This window comes from Astatotilapia calliptera, chromosome 22 (genome assembly GCF_900246225.1).
Source record: "Astatotilapia calliptera chromosome 22, fAstCal1.2, whole genome shotgun sequence".
Taxonomy (NCBI): domain Eukaryota; kingdom Metazoa; phylum Chordata; class Actinopteri; order Cichliformes; family Cichlidae; genus Astatotilapia; species Astatotilapia calliptera.
Genome location: NC_039322.1, coordinates 8,271,058 through 8,290,821, shown reverse-complemented (window position 1 = coordinate 8,290,821; position 19,764 = coordinate 8,271,058). Strand labels below are relative to the sequence as shown.

The 19,764-nt window shown below is 40.8% G+C and overlaps 1 protein-coding gene and 3 non-coding genes across 5 annotated transcripts; all 4 read right to left on the bottom strand.

The window, feature by feature from the left end:
- Positions 1-1,360: 1,360 nt before the first annotated feature.
- On the bottom strand, positions 1,361-5,577 carry rbm43 (RNA binding motif protein 43). 2 transcript variants are annotated; one of them, XM_026156840.1, is made up of 4 exons: positions 5,499-5,577; positions 4,954-5,043; positions 4,388-4,463; positions 1,361-4,288 (listed from the first exon to the last, which is right to left on the bottom strand). In XM_026156840.1, the coding sequence occupies exons 3-4, from the start codon at positions 4,394-4,396 to the stop codon at positions 3,110-3,112; spliced, it is 1,188 nt and encodes a 395-aa protein (XP_026012625.1). In that variant the 5' UTR covers positions 4,397-4,463; positions 4,954-5,043; positions 5,499-5,577; the 3' UTR covers positions 1,361-3,109. The 2 variants fall into 2 exon arrangements, with proteins under 2 accessions (XP_026012625.1, XP_026012624.1); XM_026156839.1 differs by lacking the exon at positions 4,954-5,043.
- Positions 5,578-8,660: 3,083 nt separating this feature from the next.
- On the bottom strand, positions 8,661-8,794 carry LOC113015452 (small nucleolar RNA SNORA9). The gene has a single exon (XR_003271122.1). It is a non-coding gene; the product is annotated as a small nucleolar RNA SNORA9 (small nucleolar RNA).
- A 490-nt stretch (positions 8,795-9,284) lies between these two features.
- LOC113015450 (small nucleolar RNA SNORA9) lies at positions 9,285-9,419 on the bottom strand. Its single transcript, XR_003271120.1, has one exon. It is a non-coding gene; the product is annotated as a small nucleolar RNA SNORA9 (small nucleolar RNA).
- A 695-nt stretch (positions 9,420-10,114) lies between these two features.
- Positions 10,115-10,249, bottom strand: LOC113015449 (small nucleolar RNA SNORA9). The gene has a single exon (XR_003271119.1). It is a non-coding gene; the product is annotated as a small nucleolar RNA SNORA9 (small nucleolar RNA).
- Positions 10,250-19,764: the final 9,515 nt, after the last annotated feature.

Below are 19,764 nucleotides of genomic sequence, written 5' to 3'. Positions count from 1 at the left end.
ACATCTAATTTATATCCACAAGTGCTGAATTATGCATTGTATATTATGACACCATTACACTTCCTGGCAACCACCTAGCAACAGGCTAAAAAATACCTGTTTTGTTTTCTTTTTCATTTCTTGTCAGTAGCTCAGCAATAACTATGTAATTTATATCCACAAAATTTTAATCATAACTGTATAGCAACCACCTAGCAAAACACTAGCACTGACTATTTTTAGCATTTAAACAACATCTACAGCCCCTGTGACTTTGTATGTAAGCTTTCCAGCATCACAAACAGGCCAAAAACACTGTAGCTCTTTAAGCACTAGTGACCATAATTCACTTAATTTCCCTAATTAATTCAGCAGAAAATTCATCCAAAAAGTGTACTGTGGTCACAGATTAAGGAAGTTGAGGGTTGTTTTCCCATAGACTATGCAACTGGAAATCTTTTTGCATCTAGAAGTGTCGCCCCCTGGTGGTCAATAAAAAGAATGCATTTTTCACGTTCTCCTATACTTTTCAGACACTGAAGCTGTTGTCTGTGGTTTTCAGATTTAATGCTAAGAATCAACTTGCTTAACCTTTAAGTCAGCATGAATGGGGGAGTCTTTATGATAAAAAAATGCCCACAAAAGTCATTTGATGAAGTCTATGAAACAGCTGAAAGCTTCAGTAAAGCACTAACTCGAGGTTGAGATGGGATTGGTGTAATGTGGCTACTCTAATCCTTGAAGTAAAAGTGGTTATCTTTAAGTTTTCTGTCTTGATGAATAAAAAATATGTCAGTATTTGATTTCATGTTCAGTGTGTGACTGAACCTAGCAACAGACCGATAACAAAACAGGGAAACCACAACATGAGGCTGCGTGGAGACATTTCTCACCATACTAATGTGTTTTCATTATTACGTAAAAAAAACAGCCTTTGAATCATAATCATAGTCATCAGTGTGTGGTCTTTATGATTTACACTTGATACATACACTTACTGGAAAATAGACGTGTAAAGGGACTTTTTGACCGAAAAACAAAACGCCTACCTACTGCAGGGCGTTCATCTACCTCTTGACATCCTCTAGTCTCCTTTAAGTGTCCAATCCTAAATTTATTACCACAAAATGGCAGCAAAATCCACTCAAACACTCAGCTGGTCTTTCAGTTATTACAGTGAGCCTGTTAGATCCTCATCAATACTTCCTCTCTCAGGTCAGATCAACGTCAGAGACTTTTTCACTTCCTGCTCTGGCTTCCCCTCATCTTTTTCTGACTCCATTGATGTTACAGGGAAAATGTGATAGCACAGAGCACACAGTCACTAAAAGATCCAGAAGAAAAACACAGATGCATCACATTTCATAAACATCGCGTAACCTTAAAATGTGCACAGTGCTTGTTTTTTATTCACTGGTTTATACATTCACATACTTTGCATTTCAGTGAGCCATTATGATCCAGAGCAAATACTGATGTGTGAAAATATTAAACAATGGTGGTGCGACCATCAAAACTAACGATTAAGAGATGTCAGTCAACTGAGTTGACAATAAAAACGTTTCATTAACTATTAAATTCAGAGTCATGGTATTTTCAGTTAGTCTCATTGTCCTCCCTGTCCTTATCATCCCCCTCTGTCACACCGACCCTCTGCATGTCCTCCGTCACGACATCCTGGTCTTCCTCTTTTACCCCTTCATATTAAGCATGTCCAGTATATCCATTATCCCTCCTCTGCACATGTCAGTGTGTAATCCTTTTTATGTAAAGCTTATTTTTAGTGTTTAAAATGTTTAAAAAATCTACTTTTGAAGAGTGTTGTGTCAGAATCAAAATCAGAATATTGCACCACAAAACAGAAATAAATCAATGTTTACACTTAAAGTATTAAAAAAAGTTAAAGGTAAACAACGGAGATAAACTGGTACATCTACACAGCTGATATTATAAAGATAGGCGTACTGGTAGTGGTGTATCTGCCAGCATTGATAGGTTTAAGGCACAAACCTTCATTATTCAAGCAGTCTGGACTTTATCCAAATGAACCTCTGGAAAATCTCCCAAAGTCTGAACAGCATAAATGACCGCCTTCATTCAAGGGTCACCAGAGGATAACTAGATCTGACCCGGCCATCGGCCTGACCTTCGACTGACAGATTACACCATCATCTAACAAGTCTGAGTGTAAAAAAAGCAGCAATAAAACAGTTCAATCATCAACAGAAAATGAACAGAAACAGTCCTTTGGTTTAAGCTCCTTAAACATGAAAACAGCTTTTGTTTTCTTGTTTGAACAGAACATTGATTCACATTTCTTTGCATTTTGAAAGTTTGCTCACAACACTACACAAACTATTTATTCATTTAGTTAATTTTAAGTAACAGTGAGGTTTGAAACTCCTCAGATAATAACAAAAAAGTTAGGATGGAGCTGTTTCGTTAAAATGACTAATCACTGGGTGGCTCCATCCACTACATATTGACCAGCAGTCTCAGAAAAGGGGAAGAAGGAAGGGCTCACCTCTACCTCCTCTGTTGTTGTATGTAATTATTAAACAGGAAACTGATGTGTGTTTTTTTAGTGGTGGGGAGGTCCACAGTCTCGTGCTTTATGCAGACATTTTATTACTTCTGGTTTCAGATGCTTTTAGACGTTTGAATGATGAGCTCTGTTTCAGTATTGTTAGTTTAACAGAGCCAAGTCAGACACACTGGTGGCATCTGCAAAAATAAAATAAAACCTTCTGTCTCTTTTCAGAATATGTAGATTAATTTTAAATCTTTTGTTTTTTTTAAATGTCAAATTATTCTTTGCTGAAACAGCACCAGGCTAGGACATATTCTACCCACAAAACACGTGTTTTGTCTGGATTAAATAAACAACAAACAGGTTTATTGTCATTCTCCAGTCGTTATGCTAGGCTAAGCTAACCACTGATCCAGGTTGCATTTCCTTAAAAGGCAAACGCATATTCCTTTCAAGCTTGAGCCCTGGTTTCAGGATTAGTGGTGTAACACCACACAGGTACTCAGTAAGAAAAAAAAAAAACATGCATTTAGACCCTTTTAAATACTCACACACAAGAAGAGCAGCGGTGCTCTGTTTTGTGTCAAGAGAGATTCTCTCTCACTTCTTTTTAAAATTTCTATTTATCTTTTTTAATTTGTTCTTTATCTCATTCAATGTTAAAAGGTTATTTAACCTGGATGACTTCTGAGGTGGAGGTTTACTTTCTCTCTCTTTCGGGTTACCATTGACCCTCTTTGCATCTTTATTTTCACGGGACAGAGACCACACTCTTGGCCGACTGTGGAAAGCATCAACTTCCCGCCCAGTTGTGGCATCTTTCTGTTCATCATCCTGGTGCTTCGATGGGGAGTAACCTGTGGCTCCACCGGGCGATGTATCAGGGTTGGCAGCTGTTTCTGTGCTCTTGCGATTAGTCGGTGGAGCGGAGCTGCTCCTTCCTCTGGAGCCTTTAGCTGAGGCTCTCCCCGTGCGTCCGTGCTGGTCACGCCCATCCAGCAACCTCTGCTTTAACAAGAAGCTCTCGTGAGATGAGCCAATAAGATGAAGCCTGTTGCCCATCTCGCACACCAGCACCGAACCGTCGACGTTTCCTTTTTTCTTAATTTTCGTTAAAAGCATTTTGCCATCATCAGACATGTCCTGCAGAGGAACTTCCTGTGTGCGTAGTGTATTGCTAAGAGAAACCATAAGGCTCTGCACTTTACTCAGTGCTATCTTTGAGTTCCCCCCCGTTAAAGTGATGTTGACCATATCACCACAATCCTGTGCTTTCATTTTCACATCATGGCTGATCAGGATGCTGTCCATTTCTTTTTTCCTGAACCGGTCAGCATACTTGAACACATCTGCATCAATGACAAAAGTCTTCTCTCCGTGCCTGAGGGAACCACGCTGGTCTGGGGACGAGCCTGCAGCGTACCCATGAGAGGCTGGATGGCTACGAGAAGGGCCTGGCGCTGATGATGAGGAGGAGGTGGGGGAAGATAGAGCAGCGTGTGGGGGCTTGTCTCTGTGACTGTAGTTTTTGGGAATGGCTCCAGAAGATGCAACTGGGGTTGGTGAGGATGAAGAGGATGGCGACATCTTGGTTTGTGATAAGGGAAGCTGTTCTAATTTAGCCTTTACCTCTTTGAGCTTAGAAAAATGACCCTTTACACGCACCTGACCTTCTCCTAGATCATGCATCTCAAAGCCATGCAACCTGAGGATATTCTTCACTTCTCTCTCATCTTGAAACTCTTTCAAATGTAGTGTTGCCTCCACTGGGAAATCCATCTGAGGACAAGGGAGAGGGAGAGAAGGACCAACAGCATGAATACATAAAGGATAAATCTGACCTAATAGAACATAAATAACAGTAAATGTTCAAGTTACCTCAGACATTTTCACGGTTAAATGATACTGTTGATCATCGATCTGCAGCACATCAGTCTGCTAAACTCAGCAGGAACTGTTAAAAAAAAGATGTTAAAATTATTTTATAGCCTCAACTTGGGCGTTAAAGTGTCCTGATTCACTGTAATAACATATAATCAAATCCCTTATTCCTCTCACCTAGTGCTGGTAAATAAACCCACTCTGCAAACTAAATTAAATAAAACTGAAGTAAAAACAACAATATTCACTGCACAGCTTGTTTCAGAGGATGAACTGAGGGTCTGCATGAGGACCCAGGATCAGATAAAGAAAGACTATTTTGACCTGTGAATCATGCAAAGCTACTCTATCATAGTCCAAGACAAAAACGGGAGCGCGGAGGCAATTTTACTGTTGTTGCATTTCATTCTAATGCCTACAGAGGGCGCTAAAGTACCACAGATTAATGCACCCTGAATGGCTGAAATTATTATTATCCACACAGAAACGTCCAACCCACAGCAAACACCTTCACCTCCACCTGACCCCCTGTTTAAGGCCAGCTGAGCTCCAGGTGGACTCACCCTCTGGTCCTGGACTATGATGACGGCCTGTCCGGGCTGGTGAGAGGGGCACACCACACCTACAGCACCTCCCCTCCTCCGTGCTTAGGTCTGAGGAAATGAACCGATGTTTTTCAGCTGTCCTGTCACCTGGTGAAACACCTGGAACCCCCAACCGCCTAACCAGGCCCCCCTGCTTATGCATCTCCAGGAAGGAGCTGGAAACCCCTTGAGACTCACTTGTTTTCTACTTTCTGGTGCCAGAGAGACAAAGCACGGGATCTGTCGCGTTTACTTAGTTTAATCGAAAGTGAAAGTAGCGCTTTGAGGTCAGTCATAGACACAAAACATGTGCAGATTAGCACTACTGACCCGCAAAACTGAATAAAAGATGTGCAGGTATGATGTGCAGCCACTGCAAAGCAAAAACTTCATTTTTTAAACCCCTCTAAACTTTTTTTTTTTACGAACACTGCTCCTGCTGATTCTTGAGATTACTCCATCATAGTTTCAGTAAAGATACCAGAAACAGACAGACACCGAGGATCTGACGACCCACAACTTACTGTTACTTCTCACTTCTCTGTCTTCATGACACCGGCTTTGTTTACTCCACAGCCCCGTGGAAGTCAGGACGAAATCGAAACTCACACGTCACGTCCGTCACACACTTTTTACACAGAAAACCATGCAAAACATATAATTTATTACCACCAATAATTAAATTATAGCTTAAAAATAAACCAGTTTTAAATGGAAATCTCTTGGGATACATTAAAATAGGTTTATTTACACTTTAAAAAGGTGTTGGTTCATTTCCGCCTCGTTCACAGACTAAAAGTGTCTCACTGCTGTGTAAAGGCCGTTAAAAGCCATTAAACTTGTCATATCAATTTATTAGTGTTAGATAAACAGAGAAACCCAATTAGATCACGGTCACGCTTTAAAGTCAAACAGGTCTTTAACCTTTAGTGCCTACATGTAGTGCAATGGCGCCCTCACGTGGATGTAATGCAGAATTAAACATTTAGGCAGAATTAGTTGTTTTGGGACAAACCTCCACAGCTGCTAATCCCACTACACAAAGCATCTACACAAAACATTTTGCAGAGGGCATCAGCAGCCATGACAGTTTGTCTTCAAATAACAACTGTAATCCCCACGTTTTAACTTTTTATCTTGAAATAGTACTTTTTTCAATATTTTTTTTCTTAATGTGTCCCTAATACTCCATCATACCCCTCAGCATCCTACTAGATACACCTCTGGTATTAGTTTCAAAATCCTGTCACCTTGTTAACACAGTCACGACTTTATCAGAAAACTGAGATTTGAAGTCTACAAGATTTTCAATAGATGTACCTACGGTATCAAATCAACTCCAATCGTTCTCCAGTTATCGCATTCACAAACTGTCCCTTCACCCAGGCCAGCACGGTGTTGACAATACCCCACAAGCCATTTATGGCTGGAGGGTATCAAAAAGAGGCTGAATATGAAACTGCCAGGCAGGCGAGGAAAGGGAAGACCACAGAGAAGATTTAATAGATGTATTGAAGGAGGACATGTTGGTGTGACAGAGGAAAGATCTGGCCTGCCTGGCCTGCATTTGTATAGCGCTTTTCTAGTCCCTAAGGACCCCAAAGCGCTTCACACTACATTCAGTGATTCACCCATTCACACACTGATGATGGCAGCTACATTGTAGCCACAGCTGCCCTGGGGCGCACTGACAGAGGTGAGGCTGCCGGACACTGGCGCCACCGGGCCCTCTGGCCACCACCAGTATGATAGATCTGCTGTGGCCACCTCTAAAGGGAGCAGCCAGAAGAAGACAAGCTGGTTACCCATCACAGATTCAATCAGTAGACAGATAAATGTGCATTTAACAAATTCTGCAGAGAAGAGAGACCTCTGTTTAATAATCCGTATTTCACTGTTTTACATCTTAGTGCCGTTTTGGTTACTGTATTGTTCTGTCTCTGTAATATTTTGTTTAAATCCTTTTTTTTTTTGCTGGTTTTTAGTCTGTTTGGGTTTTCTGTCCAAAGCAGGAGCGGGGAACTCCAGGTCTCAAGGTGTCCTACAGGTTTCAAATGTGTCCTTAATTCAACACAGATCATTTAAATAGTTAAGTTACCTCCTCAACCTGTCTTGAAGTGCTCCCGAGGCCTGGTAATGAACTAACCATTTGAATCAGGTGTGTTGACCCAGGGTGAGATCTAAAACCTGCAGGACACAGGACCTTCAGGCCTGGAGTTCTCCACCCAGCTCTAAGGGGATGGGGTTTTGGGCGGGATAACAGGAGCAGAGAAGCTGCAGAGGCGTGTGAGACTGCAACTCTGCTTCCGGGTCCCAACTCTAGATAGTCACGTTTTGGAGGGTTAATAAATTTGGCCAGATTTCTAGAAATGAGAGCAGAGCAAAATCCAAAGTAGGATGGATGCCATCTCTCCTAACAAGACCAGGTTTCCTCCAGAAAGTTTCCCAATTATCTATAAAGCCCACATCGGTTTTTTGGACACCACTCAGACAGCCAGCAATTTATGGAGAACAAGCAGCTAAACATGTCACTCCAGGTCTAATGTGTCATTACTGACGATGTGAATTACAATTTTACTGAATTTACATTTAGCCTTAGCCAGCAGTTTTAACTTTTTCCCAACGTCACCTGCTCCAGCTCCTCGAAGGAATAAGATAAATAAAACAAAATCCATTTTCATGATTTTATTTTAATGTTTCTCTAGTATTCATTTCAATTGGTTGAACACTTTCATGTGTTTAAACGTAGAACAGATTATAATCGATTTATCTCTGTGCAAATACATTTTTCTAGTTTCTTTAGTGTCACAGATTCTTTCAACATTTAACCACAAAATCTGCAAGTCAACTTAACCAATAAGTGCTTCAAATGACAGTCAACCTGTACATTACTAAAGCAGTGCAATAAAAAATATTTTAATATTTATTTATTTTGCTTGATCAACTGGTTCTCCGGCTCTCTGGATGAAATCTGCAGAGAACAAATTTAAGAAGAAGAAGAAAAAAAAAAGACAGTTTAGTAAAATGGTTTTAAAAAATAAAAATAAAAAGATGTCAGATATTCATGGATTCATTTTCTCACCTGTGAGGCCAGACTCTTAAATCTCTGGCGCTTTGAGCAACAACAACCATCTGCACTGGAGAGCTTTTCTCTGGAAGCACTGCCATGCTAGAAAAGACGAGAAGCACAGGTTTCATTTACAGAACTGTTTATGTGCAAACAGAGACATCACCCAACAACCTGACTGAGCCGGACTAAACGTACACACACAAAAGTTCACTAAATAAACATTTGTTTATTTATTTGCACCTGACGTCTAAATGCTGAAACATGGCGCATTTAACAGAAATATCTTACTGATGTTAAACACGTAATTCTTTTTGTAAACACAGGATTTAGTGGTAGGTAATGAGTGAGGCCTCTGTGAGAGGACCTTAAAACAATTCGCACTTCTGGATTTAATGAAAGAGCCTTTGTGTTAGTCCAGAACTGCTGCTATGACACTTATTACAGTTAAGAGATGTCCAGGTGAACATACCACTTGGCGTCTATTGAGACATCAACAGCAGACACATGCTGTGGTTTCTCCTGTGCAGAAAATAGAAAAACAGGTTCAGTAAAGAAGCTAAAATACAACGCTCGAGTGTTACAACAAGCCTTCAGCTTCAATTTAAACAGAGTAAAATAATGTTGGAGGTTTACCTACAACCCTGCAGCGAACAGTCAAAGCAGGGCCTCAAACAGCCTCACATTACTCTAGCAGACACAAGAGGAAAGGACAGAGCCACTGCAGGCTGAGCCTCGCTGGAAAGTCTGCACACCACCTACACATTCACGTCATGCGTGACGGAAGATGGCGATGGAGAGATTACCTTATTTGCAACTCGTGGTCCACGCGGTTGGAACTGAAGATGGCAGCTGCCCATCTTCATGTGCTACTCTTTATGAGTCATTCCTGAAGAAGCCAGCCGCCTGTGTAAACACAGAGAAAGATAAATGTGAGGTTTACGTGGTTTGAGATCCATTTCAAATATTAGCATCTGTAAACTTCAGCAAGGAATTTTGCCTGAAATGTTACCTAACTTTACTTCTGACAGTATTTTTGAACTTTTTAGAAATACTGAAGGTTTCAGATTCATCAGGACCAAAAGTCTCTTTGCAGAAGGTTTAACACATCTTTTCACACCTTGAAGCTGCTTCTGTCTTTTACGCCGTCTGTGTGTGAACATTAGTAATGCACAGAAATAAGGAATGCCTGCTTCGTAACTGATAAATCACTTAAAAGAAACAAAACAAAACAACCTGTCCACTTTGTCAGAGGTTTACCTACAACCCTGCAGCGAGTGGTCACAGCAGGGCCTCAAACAGCCTCACATTTCTCTAGCAGACACAACAGGAAAGGACAGAGCCACCGCAGGCTGAGCCTCGCTGGAAAGGTCTGCAAACCAACTACAAGAGGGAAGATTATGATGAAGAAATTACCATGGTCACATCTCGTGACCCATATGCCATCGACGGCAGCGGCCAGCCTTCGTGCACTGCCCCTGTGGATTAATGCAGAATCCAGCTACCTGAATAAACACAAATGTACAGAGACAACTATTTGATACACTGAAAACCAAAATGGCTAAAATCACTCACTTTAAAATCTGTTTTACTTTGTAATGGGTCTGTGAGCGCGAGGAGGGAGAAAAAGGCGAGTGGAAAGGTACGAGTTGTCATCAAGGAAAAACGGGAGCTGGAAGCATGTAAATATAATAATAACCACTGCAGCCAAGAAGAGAGCCTGACGAGCCCAGTTGTAAGTAAGCTATTAAGACTCGACTGTACTCCGTACTCCGTGTTCGTGTTTTCCTCCGAAAACAATAAGTTCCGTTGGGGCAGCCTTTCAACGCCTCTCTCTGTCTCTGGCAAGAAACGTTGGGGCATGCATTCTGTATTCTGCAACGGAATACATTTTAAAAGTAACCTTCCCAACACTTCCCATATGCCATCAACGGCAGCGGCCAGCCTTCGTGCACTGCCCCTGTGGATTAATGCAGAATCCAGCTACCTGAATAAACACAAATGTACAGAGACAACTATTTGATACACTGAAAACCAAAATGACTAAAATCACTCACTTTAAAATCTGTTTTACTTTGTCTGAGGTTTACCTATAACCCTGCCATGATGGGTCACAGCAGGGCCTCAAACAGCCTCACATTTCTCTAGCAGACACAACAGGAAAGGACAGAGCCACCGCAGGCTGAGCCTCGCTGGAAAGGTCTGCAGGATTTTCACAACACCGTAAAATGTTTTCAGCCTGTGGGCCCAAAGTAAGAAACACCGGCTGTTGTTAAACTCAGTCTGCCATGTGTGTGAAGCAGCCAGTTTGAAGAAACGAAAAAGAAACGCGGCGTGTAAAACTTTAAAACGCGACTAATGTAAAAATAAGTAAATTGTAACGTAACCTACCCGTTTCAAAGTCATAACTTGGTGTGTGATAGCTGAAACACTTCATATTTCAGGTTGGATGGTAGCAGATTAATCAAACGCACCGCCATGTTCGTCCACTGAATTCAACTGGAGACTCTGTGCGGATGTGACGTAGGTTTAGCATGTGCACGGGGTTTCCCAGCAGGGGGCAGTAAAACACCAAAGATGGCTACCGAATGTTGGTTTGATTTTTTTTTCACTTTGTAAATTTTTTAAACATAAATACATAGAAAAATACATACATGCATAGATAAATAAAGCTAAACGGTTAAGAATGTAAAACTGTGACAAAATAATAATAGACACCATAAATGAAAATAAGTTAAAATCTTTTTAAAGGATAGGGGTTTTCTATTGGTTACCAGTTTCAGTGACTTACTCAGGATGCTAAACTTGTTCATCCACTGATTTATACATGATCAGTTTTGAAGTACTTACTTTATGTGTAAGCAAGCCTCCCTAATAACAATAAAGGATTGACAACACTTTCCACACAGATTGTTGCACTTGTTAGGTGAAAAAAGGAATTTTTAAGCAATCTTATCAGAATCAGCATGCTTTATTAATCCCTAAGGGATATTATCTGGGTTACAGTTATCACATTCTCAAACAAAAGATACATTCCAGTTCTTAAAGCAGAGAAAAAAGCGTGGTGGTGGTGAGGAAAGAAGCTGTAGTTGGTTGGCAGGGTTGGCAGCAGACCACTGAAGACAGATAGGCAACTACTGTAATTTTGATGGTAGTCTGTGACACAGGACCCACACACACACACACGGGTTATGCTTAGTGTCTTTTTATTTTGAAAATAATCTGCGTTTTTTTGGCACCCGACTCGGACTCAGCCACTCCGTCTCGCTGCCAGCATCATCTGCTCCAGCTCACTGTGGGCACACAAAAAGACATCTCCCTCATAAACACAGTCCCATACACCTGTTGCCTTCCCACCTCCGTGCCGCCCAGAAAGCTCACTGTGTCACCCTTCCTCTGCAGCAGGCCAGCAAACCACGCCCCCGCCACAGAGTCATTTGACGATGGCCTTTGGCTCAGGTCACTTTGCTGTTCAGAAATGGATCAATGAACTGATCATCATTGGGACAGTTGACTTTGAGCAGATAATATCCTTAACACATATCCATTTGTTTTGCAGTTTTCAAATAAGGTTATGTTTAAAAACTAGATGCAAAAGCTCGTCATGGTTTCAGTGTCCTTAGTAATGCTGGGTACCATGATTTCTGCAGAACACTAAAGTACTGTGACAGGAATAATTAGACTGATGTTATACTGCAATAGCTTAATGGCAATATGGGTGGTTAAGATTTACATTACCAAATTGTAAGAATGTTTGTAAATTAAAGTATATCAGCAGAATTCACCTAAGGGGGCATATTGGCTTGGGTTGGCCTGGATCTCTGAGGTTCCTGTTGGTTGGTAAGTGCGCAAAGGAATTTTAGTGTACAGTCTGTGGGAAAACATCACCAACACTGAAGTTAAATAGAGAAAAAAAAATTTCTTAAGAAGAATTTACCAAAACCAATACATATTAAGCAAATCATAATATATTAAAATCTTGGGCTTAATAAATCTGTTTTTCTCAAGCCAGAAACACTAAACTACTGTTAATTATTTTTAGAATCACCACATTGTGGGATCACACCAAAGCAAATACATGCAGGTTTAAGGAAAGTGTTTTAAAAATATTTCATTTTCCTTGGACTGAGCTGTTGTGCTCTTCTAATAAAAATTTTAATTAGCAGTAGTTTCTCTAATGGATGTTACATAATACTTTACTGAATAGAATCTTACCCATAAAAGAAAAACATTTTGAAAAGTGCTTTTTATCTACCAGCATGGACTATTTCTACGTAGGAGGGCTTTTATAACCCAGTGGACAGCCGTTGGTGGTGGGTGTTGGCAGCTCTGGAGCGTCCATGAGGAGATCTCTTGTGGTCGATGACTCATATTGCATGGCGGTACAACAATGCGAGCTACAGACGAGCAACCGTCTGCCCGGGCCTGCACCATCAGCAGACGTCCGAAAAGAATTTCAGCTTTGTTTGCCTGCAGTGACGCTCGCTCAGCTGACACGGCCTACATACAGATGAAGGCCTAAAAGGGACAAAACACAGGTTAATATTTTTGGCAAGATGCTGAGACTTAAAGAAAAACTGATAGATTTTTAAAACCTACATAAACTGTAAACAATAAACCAAATATATAATAATCCTATTTCAGCCTTTAATTCCAAAAGTGTTTTGTTTCATGAGGAGATCTACCCGAAACAGCTTTAAACAGTTTTGATCAGAGAGACGTTGAAATTGAAATGATTTTATTTCAGCCTCTAGTCAAAAATGACCAAAAATAAGAAAATTCTATATTCTAATGTTAGCTTTCCTTTCATATCAGTTATTAGATCATAAAAAAGAGGAAAGTAGTCCATGCTGGTGTCATGTGCTCAGGTCTTTTACATGGAACTTTGGGATTTTACAAAACAATATCGAAAACTTGCGTGTTGCCACCAAGTTTTTTTTTTCCAACATTTAAATGAAAAAGAAAATCAACTAAATTATGTCTTAGCTGTTTTATATAAACAATGTATTAAAAATGATTTAGCTTTATTTATCCAGGAAGAAGGACACAATAGTGTCCCAGATCTTCAGAAGAAAACTAATTTCTGGGTGAGTGCAGGCGGCAGCTGTGCTGTGTTGATTGGTTGTGGCTGCGTCTGATGAACATGCTGACCCAGTGTATCCCAGAGATGTTCAATAGGAGACATACTGGCACTGAATGTGAGTCAGGAAAGCTGCAGCAACAGCTCAGCTGCACAAACCCAGCTTCAGTCGGCTTCAGCTAGTGTCTGTATCAGTCAGTGAGTATGGTGCCGCTAATGGCACCGCTGTGCAAACACTGTGTTGTTTTGTTTGTTCTTTGGATGTGTGTGTACTGAGACACCCGACTTGAGATTGCAGTAAATTAAACTAATTTTGTGCGAGTGAGTTGATTTGAGTTTGATAAAACAAATTATCATCTCACCAATGATTTAAAGTAATCACAGAAAAGACATTTGGGGCTCTCCTCAGCTCTCCTCCCAGGAGGGTGGCACGGTTGTCCTCCTGGTGGTTCTCCTCGGGTCCTCGTATTCTGGGGCCTCTGGATGTCTGGGGCCTGGATCTCCTCCATACCTGCTTCATACCCTGGGGGATGGGGCTATGGCTCCCCACACTCCCTAGCAGATCATTACATGGAGAAACCTTTTGAATACAAGCGTGCCGATCCACACAGGTGTACACACAGGTTTTCACAGACACAAACTATACCTTTCTTGGCTGCTACCTCGGAGCACACTTTGTGCTGTCGATCTTGCGTGCTGCACAATAACATGTAATATTTAGTATCTACTGTTAACTAGTTTATTGTGATGATGTTGTATTTATTATGTTGCTCTGTTTTGTTTGTTTTCTCATCTGTTTTTTCTTATCCCCATACAGGTGATCCAGGTGTTTTGTTTGTGTTTCTTTCTTTTTTTTCTCTCTCTCTTCCCCCCTTTCTCACCATCTCGTCTCCCCTCTATTTTTCTTTCTCTCCCTCTCTTTCTTTCATTCTTTCTCCCTGTCCTATCCCCCAGTCATGTCTGTCCCGTCTGTAACAACTGGAAAATCAAATCAAATAAATACATAATTATAATAAAGGTCAATCAAATGGACCAATATGGCAAGGCCATGATGATCCAGTTGGTAAAGTAAATCCACTTGGCATCTTTCTGGGCCTTCAGACAACAGTTCTGATGGCTAAAGATCCAAACAGGACAGGCAAAAAAAAAAAAGATACCAACATGAAATTATTCTAATGTCCCGTTTGAAGTTTGTGTGTTACTTCCAATTCTGCCCCCAGGAAACGTACACTGAATAAAAATTAAGAAGGACTTATTTTCATATTTTTCAGTTTTTCAAAGTTTTCAACGTAAGTGTCAAAAATAATTTTATTAAACAAATTTTGAGCTCTTAACCACATCTACAGCTGCGCTTCACTTCCACTGCAGCTCTTTACAAGAACGTTTTTTTCAGCTGAGTGTGAGGATGCAAACGCACAAAAAAAGTCATAGTGGACGTTAGCTGGTCTTTACACTGCTAGATCCTGAACACAAAGTCTTTGTAATGTTGGATAGCACATGTAACAGCATAGTGTGTTACCCGCCAGTGGTTGGATACACACTCTACCCAGGGAGCACCTGTATCTAAACCACACCCAGCATTGTGAAGCCATCTGCATCAGATTATTTCCTGCTTTGTGTGTTGCAACTATACAAAAAACTTATTCTCTCAAAATGATCTGAGATCGTGTGTGAAGAAGGCTTATAAACAAGAAAAACTTCCAAAACACAGGCAGTATTGTATTCCCCAATTTAAAAGCATGACATTAATACCTTTATCATCTTATAATGACGCCACTAAATTGTTATTTATGGCAGCTGTAGAACATTTTGTTTCATTGGAGGGGTTACAGAGGCCACTTCCCAGAGGGACCAAGCACAGTTCACTTAAAAGAGGAGCTCCGATAGTCCTCGATGCCTCCACACAGAAGCTGAGTCATTACATTCATACAATTGAGGCTTCTTTGTTATGTGAACTCTTAAAGGCGCCCCTTGGTCCTTACTGCATGAGTGAACCCAGTCTCAAAAGATTTCCACTACAGCACTGTGGGTTGCTTTAGACCAGAGGTGGGTAATTAATTTTCCCAGGGGGCCACATGAGAAACTGGGACTGTTCTGGAGGACCGCACCAATAAACTTACAAAGAGATAAAATTAATACGGGACATAATTGAGTTTAGCGTACCCACCCACAAAAAATGTCCTGTAAGTTTGCAAAGTTAATTGTCGTGGGTAATAAAAAGCTTTATTATACTGAATAGAAAGAAACAGGAACCATGTGAGTCTTAATCAAGTTAAATGGCTGGAGAGAGGTTAGATAGCAAAATTAAATTTCTGGCGTCACAGAAACCACTTCATTGCCAAACCTGAAGTGTAATCCCGCTAAAGGCCTTTTGGCGAGCAGGCACAGCAGCGAATACTGCTCCACATGATGTCACCGCCTCTGATTTGTTTCAAGGTGACGCTCTGAGGCTCAGCACTAACTGAGAGAGTAACACGTAACAACTCCACCCTAAGAGCCTTTTCTCAGAATCACTTTGAGGTCACATAATTTACTTTAAATCCAGCTGCCAAGTGCATTCACATCACCCATTTATGTATATTTATATAAATGCAGTATGCAAAAAGGGAGCTGCAGGATTTGTTTGACTTAAGTGAGACTTATGTAATGTGCATTAGACCATATTGGGTCGGGATGTGAATAACGCCTTTGTGTAAGTCAGCTGACCAATGAAGGGACTGCTGAAGCTAACGATTAACTGACCCATAACTACTATTTTGATTATTGTTTAACCACAAGAGCTATAAATTTGAGAGAGCTGTGACAGAACTGATCAGATGTTAAAACCATGTTAAGTTTACATATAAATCTAAAAAGCCTCATAAGTTATTGATGCACATTTTAAATCCTATTACAACAAGTTTACCAATCTAACAATCTGCAATGTCTGTCTCCATTTTTACCCCGCGGACTTTAATCTTTACTGGCTTCTGTTTTCGTGTTGGGGCACATTCTTGTGGCCCTTCTCAGTTCGGCCTGATCTGCATGCTACATCAATGATGGAAAACAAGGAGAGCTGAGGTGCAGCTGAGGCTCCAGCTGGTTCCTCCCCCTGTACAGGAGCTCCCAGCTACTCTTATGAAACAGCGCCGTAATTTGCAGGACTGCGGTTTGGGAATAATTGAGGTTTGACGCAGAGGTTTTTTTTAGTGAACACATAATCCTTTCCACCTGATCCCTCCCCTCTGAAAAGAGGTGAAAGCCTCCAAGACGCTAGGTTGAGAAACATGGAAACCCAGCAGAGTTAAATGGTTTAAGTCGGCACCTGATTTTCTGTCTAACTCGACTGAAATTTGACAAACATCACATATGAACCCCAGGAGGATAAGGAAGAGTGCATCCGGTCCATTTACGCCCGTGGTTATAATTCAGGAGCTGGATCACACACACTAAGAAGTTTTCCAGTGCACGATATTCTCACTGTGCATGTGAGTCAGGCTCTTAACACCACACAGTGCTCAAGGCAGGATGTTCCCTCGCTGTCCCACTGAGTCAGCTTTTTCTCATCACCCACCCGCCTCCTGTGTGGCACCATATCTCCACCTCTGCACCACTAATCCATGCCCTCTCCCAACACCTAGCCAGCTTTTTCCCCGGTTCTCTTTCTATCAATGGCACTACCATGGAAAGCTTAAACCCCGGTTATTTAAAGAGGCCAGATCCTCCGCTAATAGCCTTATCACATCACATACACTCCTGACTTCATGACTATGCAGATACTCGTTGCCAGCATGGGTTTGGGAAAATGTGCATCATGAGTTAGTGAAGTGCAGTCAGTATCCTTTTCTAGAAGTCAAGAAGGATGCTTAAATGATTCTTATTTTAATCTAAAAAAGTGTTGAGATTGTATTCAGTCTGGAGCAACATTATTCAGCTTATGCACGCTGCCTTTGGTGCATTTCACAACCTGCAGTGTTGAGAAAGAAAAAAAATGTTACTCATTAGTGTTTCCAGTCCAAGTGGATCAAAATGTTTTGTTCTTAAGACTTCAAAACAAGAACGCATTGCACATGAAAAAGGATTTCCCCAAGGTAAAGCAATAGGATTAGTGATAAGAGCATTTTTATGATAAGCAACACTGCCTGCTCAGAAATGTTTCACAATGGGAGGTGACGATTGTTTTGTTGTCACCGTTTATAGCAATCCTGTACGGCCCCGTGCAACTACAAGCCAATAAAAATACCAGAGTCACATCAGGTATTAGAATGAGTGCCACGGTTGTTTTCTTCCACGTTTCTGCATTTATGGTTTCTTGTGCTGTCACATGCGGTGAACATGCAGGGCAATGCTGACAGAAGAGTGACTGATATGTCTGAGCGTGTGGAAAAATCCTCAGGTCACAGCAGGGCTTTAGCCACACGCGGTCGACACACTTAATCTGATCCATCCTGAGTTCTCACACTTGGGCCTGGATGATGGAAAAACACACAATCAAACCTGAAAAAAAAACCCAGTGTTTCCGTTTAAACATAAATAATCAACATTGCACAGCAAACAAGCAGATCCAATTTCCTTTCAGAAGGAGCTCTAAAACAGAAAAAGAACACAATAATATTACCACGGAAAGCTTAAACCCTGGTTATTTATTAAAGAGAAATTATTTATACAACTTTAATAACACTTTAATTTATGGTCATTGCTTATGTGCAGCCTGAGTTTGGCCACAGACTGAATGAACAATGCAGGCTACGGGGTTGGTGAAGGACAAATTGTACCTGCTTCCCAAAATGCCTCACTAAGTAGAAAAGCACAAATGGAAATTTTTTTTCTTTTCTACTTTTATGGTCTTAACAGTAACTGTTAGGGAGCTGCTCTTCTGTCACTCTGTTGATCATCTTTGGGTTTCAGTGGGGGATACACTCGCAGATTACCACATCTCGATTTCAGCCACATGCTTCTTGAGAAATTCTTTTGCACACTTTTGTAAATTGGAGCTGATCAAAATGTTCGTTGCCCCTGATTGAGTAACTTTGGAGTTTTTAAGTGTTTTCCGTTTGTTTTTACTGCTTTTTCAGTGCTTTAGTCCCACATTTTTGACTATTGTTAGATGTCATGTTTGCATTTCTTTATTATTCTACTAAATCATCAGTCTTAGTTCTGGGGCTCTTTAAGCCCGTAACCAACATTAAAATGTAATTGGAATCTCTCTGTGATGTGATTATATGAGACATTTCCAAAAAACTGTCAGTAACTCTACTTTTGAAATATACAATGACCAAATTTGGCACAAAAAAAGCACCAGCAACTTTTTAATTATATAATTAAAAGCAACAAATTGTTATAGTGTCGTGTCTTCAGTGCCTTCAGAATCAATTTTGGAATCAATCTGGTACCAAAGTATTACTTTTTGTGACATCTTGATTAAGTACAGCTGATATAATAATTTTTATATGATTTGTTTTGTCACAAACAACAGCCTCGTGATGTTGTGGTGGTCTCAAACCTGGGAAAATGGAAGATTTTGTATCAGGAAGACCATCCGACACAAAGTCTACTGTATGTGAAATCCGACATGCAGAACAATTCGCTGTTTAAATCTTTGGGAAATGAAAGTAACTGAATCTGTCTTGTTTTTTCATATTAAATAAAATGTAATGAATTAAATGTAATTTAATTTGATAATTTATTTAAGCTATTTTGCTATAGATTCTGAGTCACTTTTGGCTGCTGTAATGAAGGACTTTGGCTACGTTTGTGTAATAAATACACTTCTTCTTCTCTTCTCATTCACTGGCCTTTGCAAATAAAACCAGTGAGGGGTTCAATAGGAGCCTTGTCAGCACTGGTGCCTAATAAATCTCAGTATTTTCCTTATCTGGAGCCAGATCTGAAAAGGAAACTATTCCTAGTCTTGAGTCAAACTCACAGACTGGAGGTAAAAGGTGGACATAGCCACAGTAATCTTCCAGAGGCAAATGGATGCTCATATGGTACTAACTCATAACCTTCAGCTTCTACTTTATTGTCTGTTTTGCTGTAAATGGGACCATAAATTTAAAAATGAATATCATGCTCTGTTAAAGAAAACTTTAAACTGGGAACTTACACTGAAAAGTATTAGAGAAATGCATTGTTTCAATAATAAATCATGTGAACTGCAGAGCACTGTAGGACTTTTTCATCTGTCAGAGGATCTGCCCCCTGTTCGCCATATGAAGGAGTGCAGGTCAAAGACACTGGATTCACTATGTCTGTTGTTCTTTTCACTGTGTTTCACTGTGCTGTTTGTGATGATCTGGCCAGAGGAAGTGACTGCTGGTTGTACTTGAAGCCTCCCTGACCCACGCGGCAGCAGCTTGGCACACATCGCAGATCCACAGCAGAGACTCATGAGCGGACCTGAAGACTGATTTGATTGCTGCAGTGACTAGCACTCCATCAGACAGGCAGTAATTGTGAAGTAGATGTGAGGAGGCAGACAGAGGCGGGGGGCAAAGCACAAGCAGCTTGACAGCAGGCCAGGTTAGAGGGAGGAAGTCCGGAACATGCTGATCTTCTGCTGCCGCTCATAATTGGTCGTCTGTTTCTCTGCTTACCTGTGGGTGTTTTCAAAAAGAAGCCACAGTGTCACTGCGCCTCCTGCCAGGAGTCCACGTATTTGGGC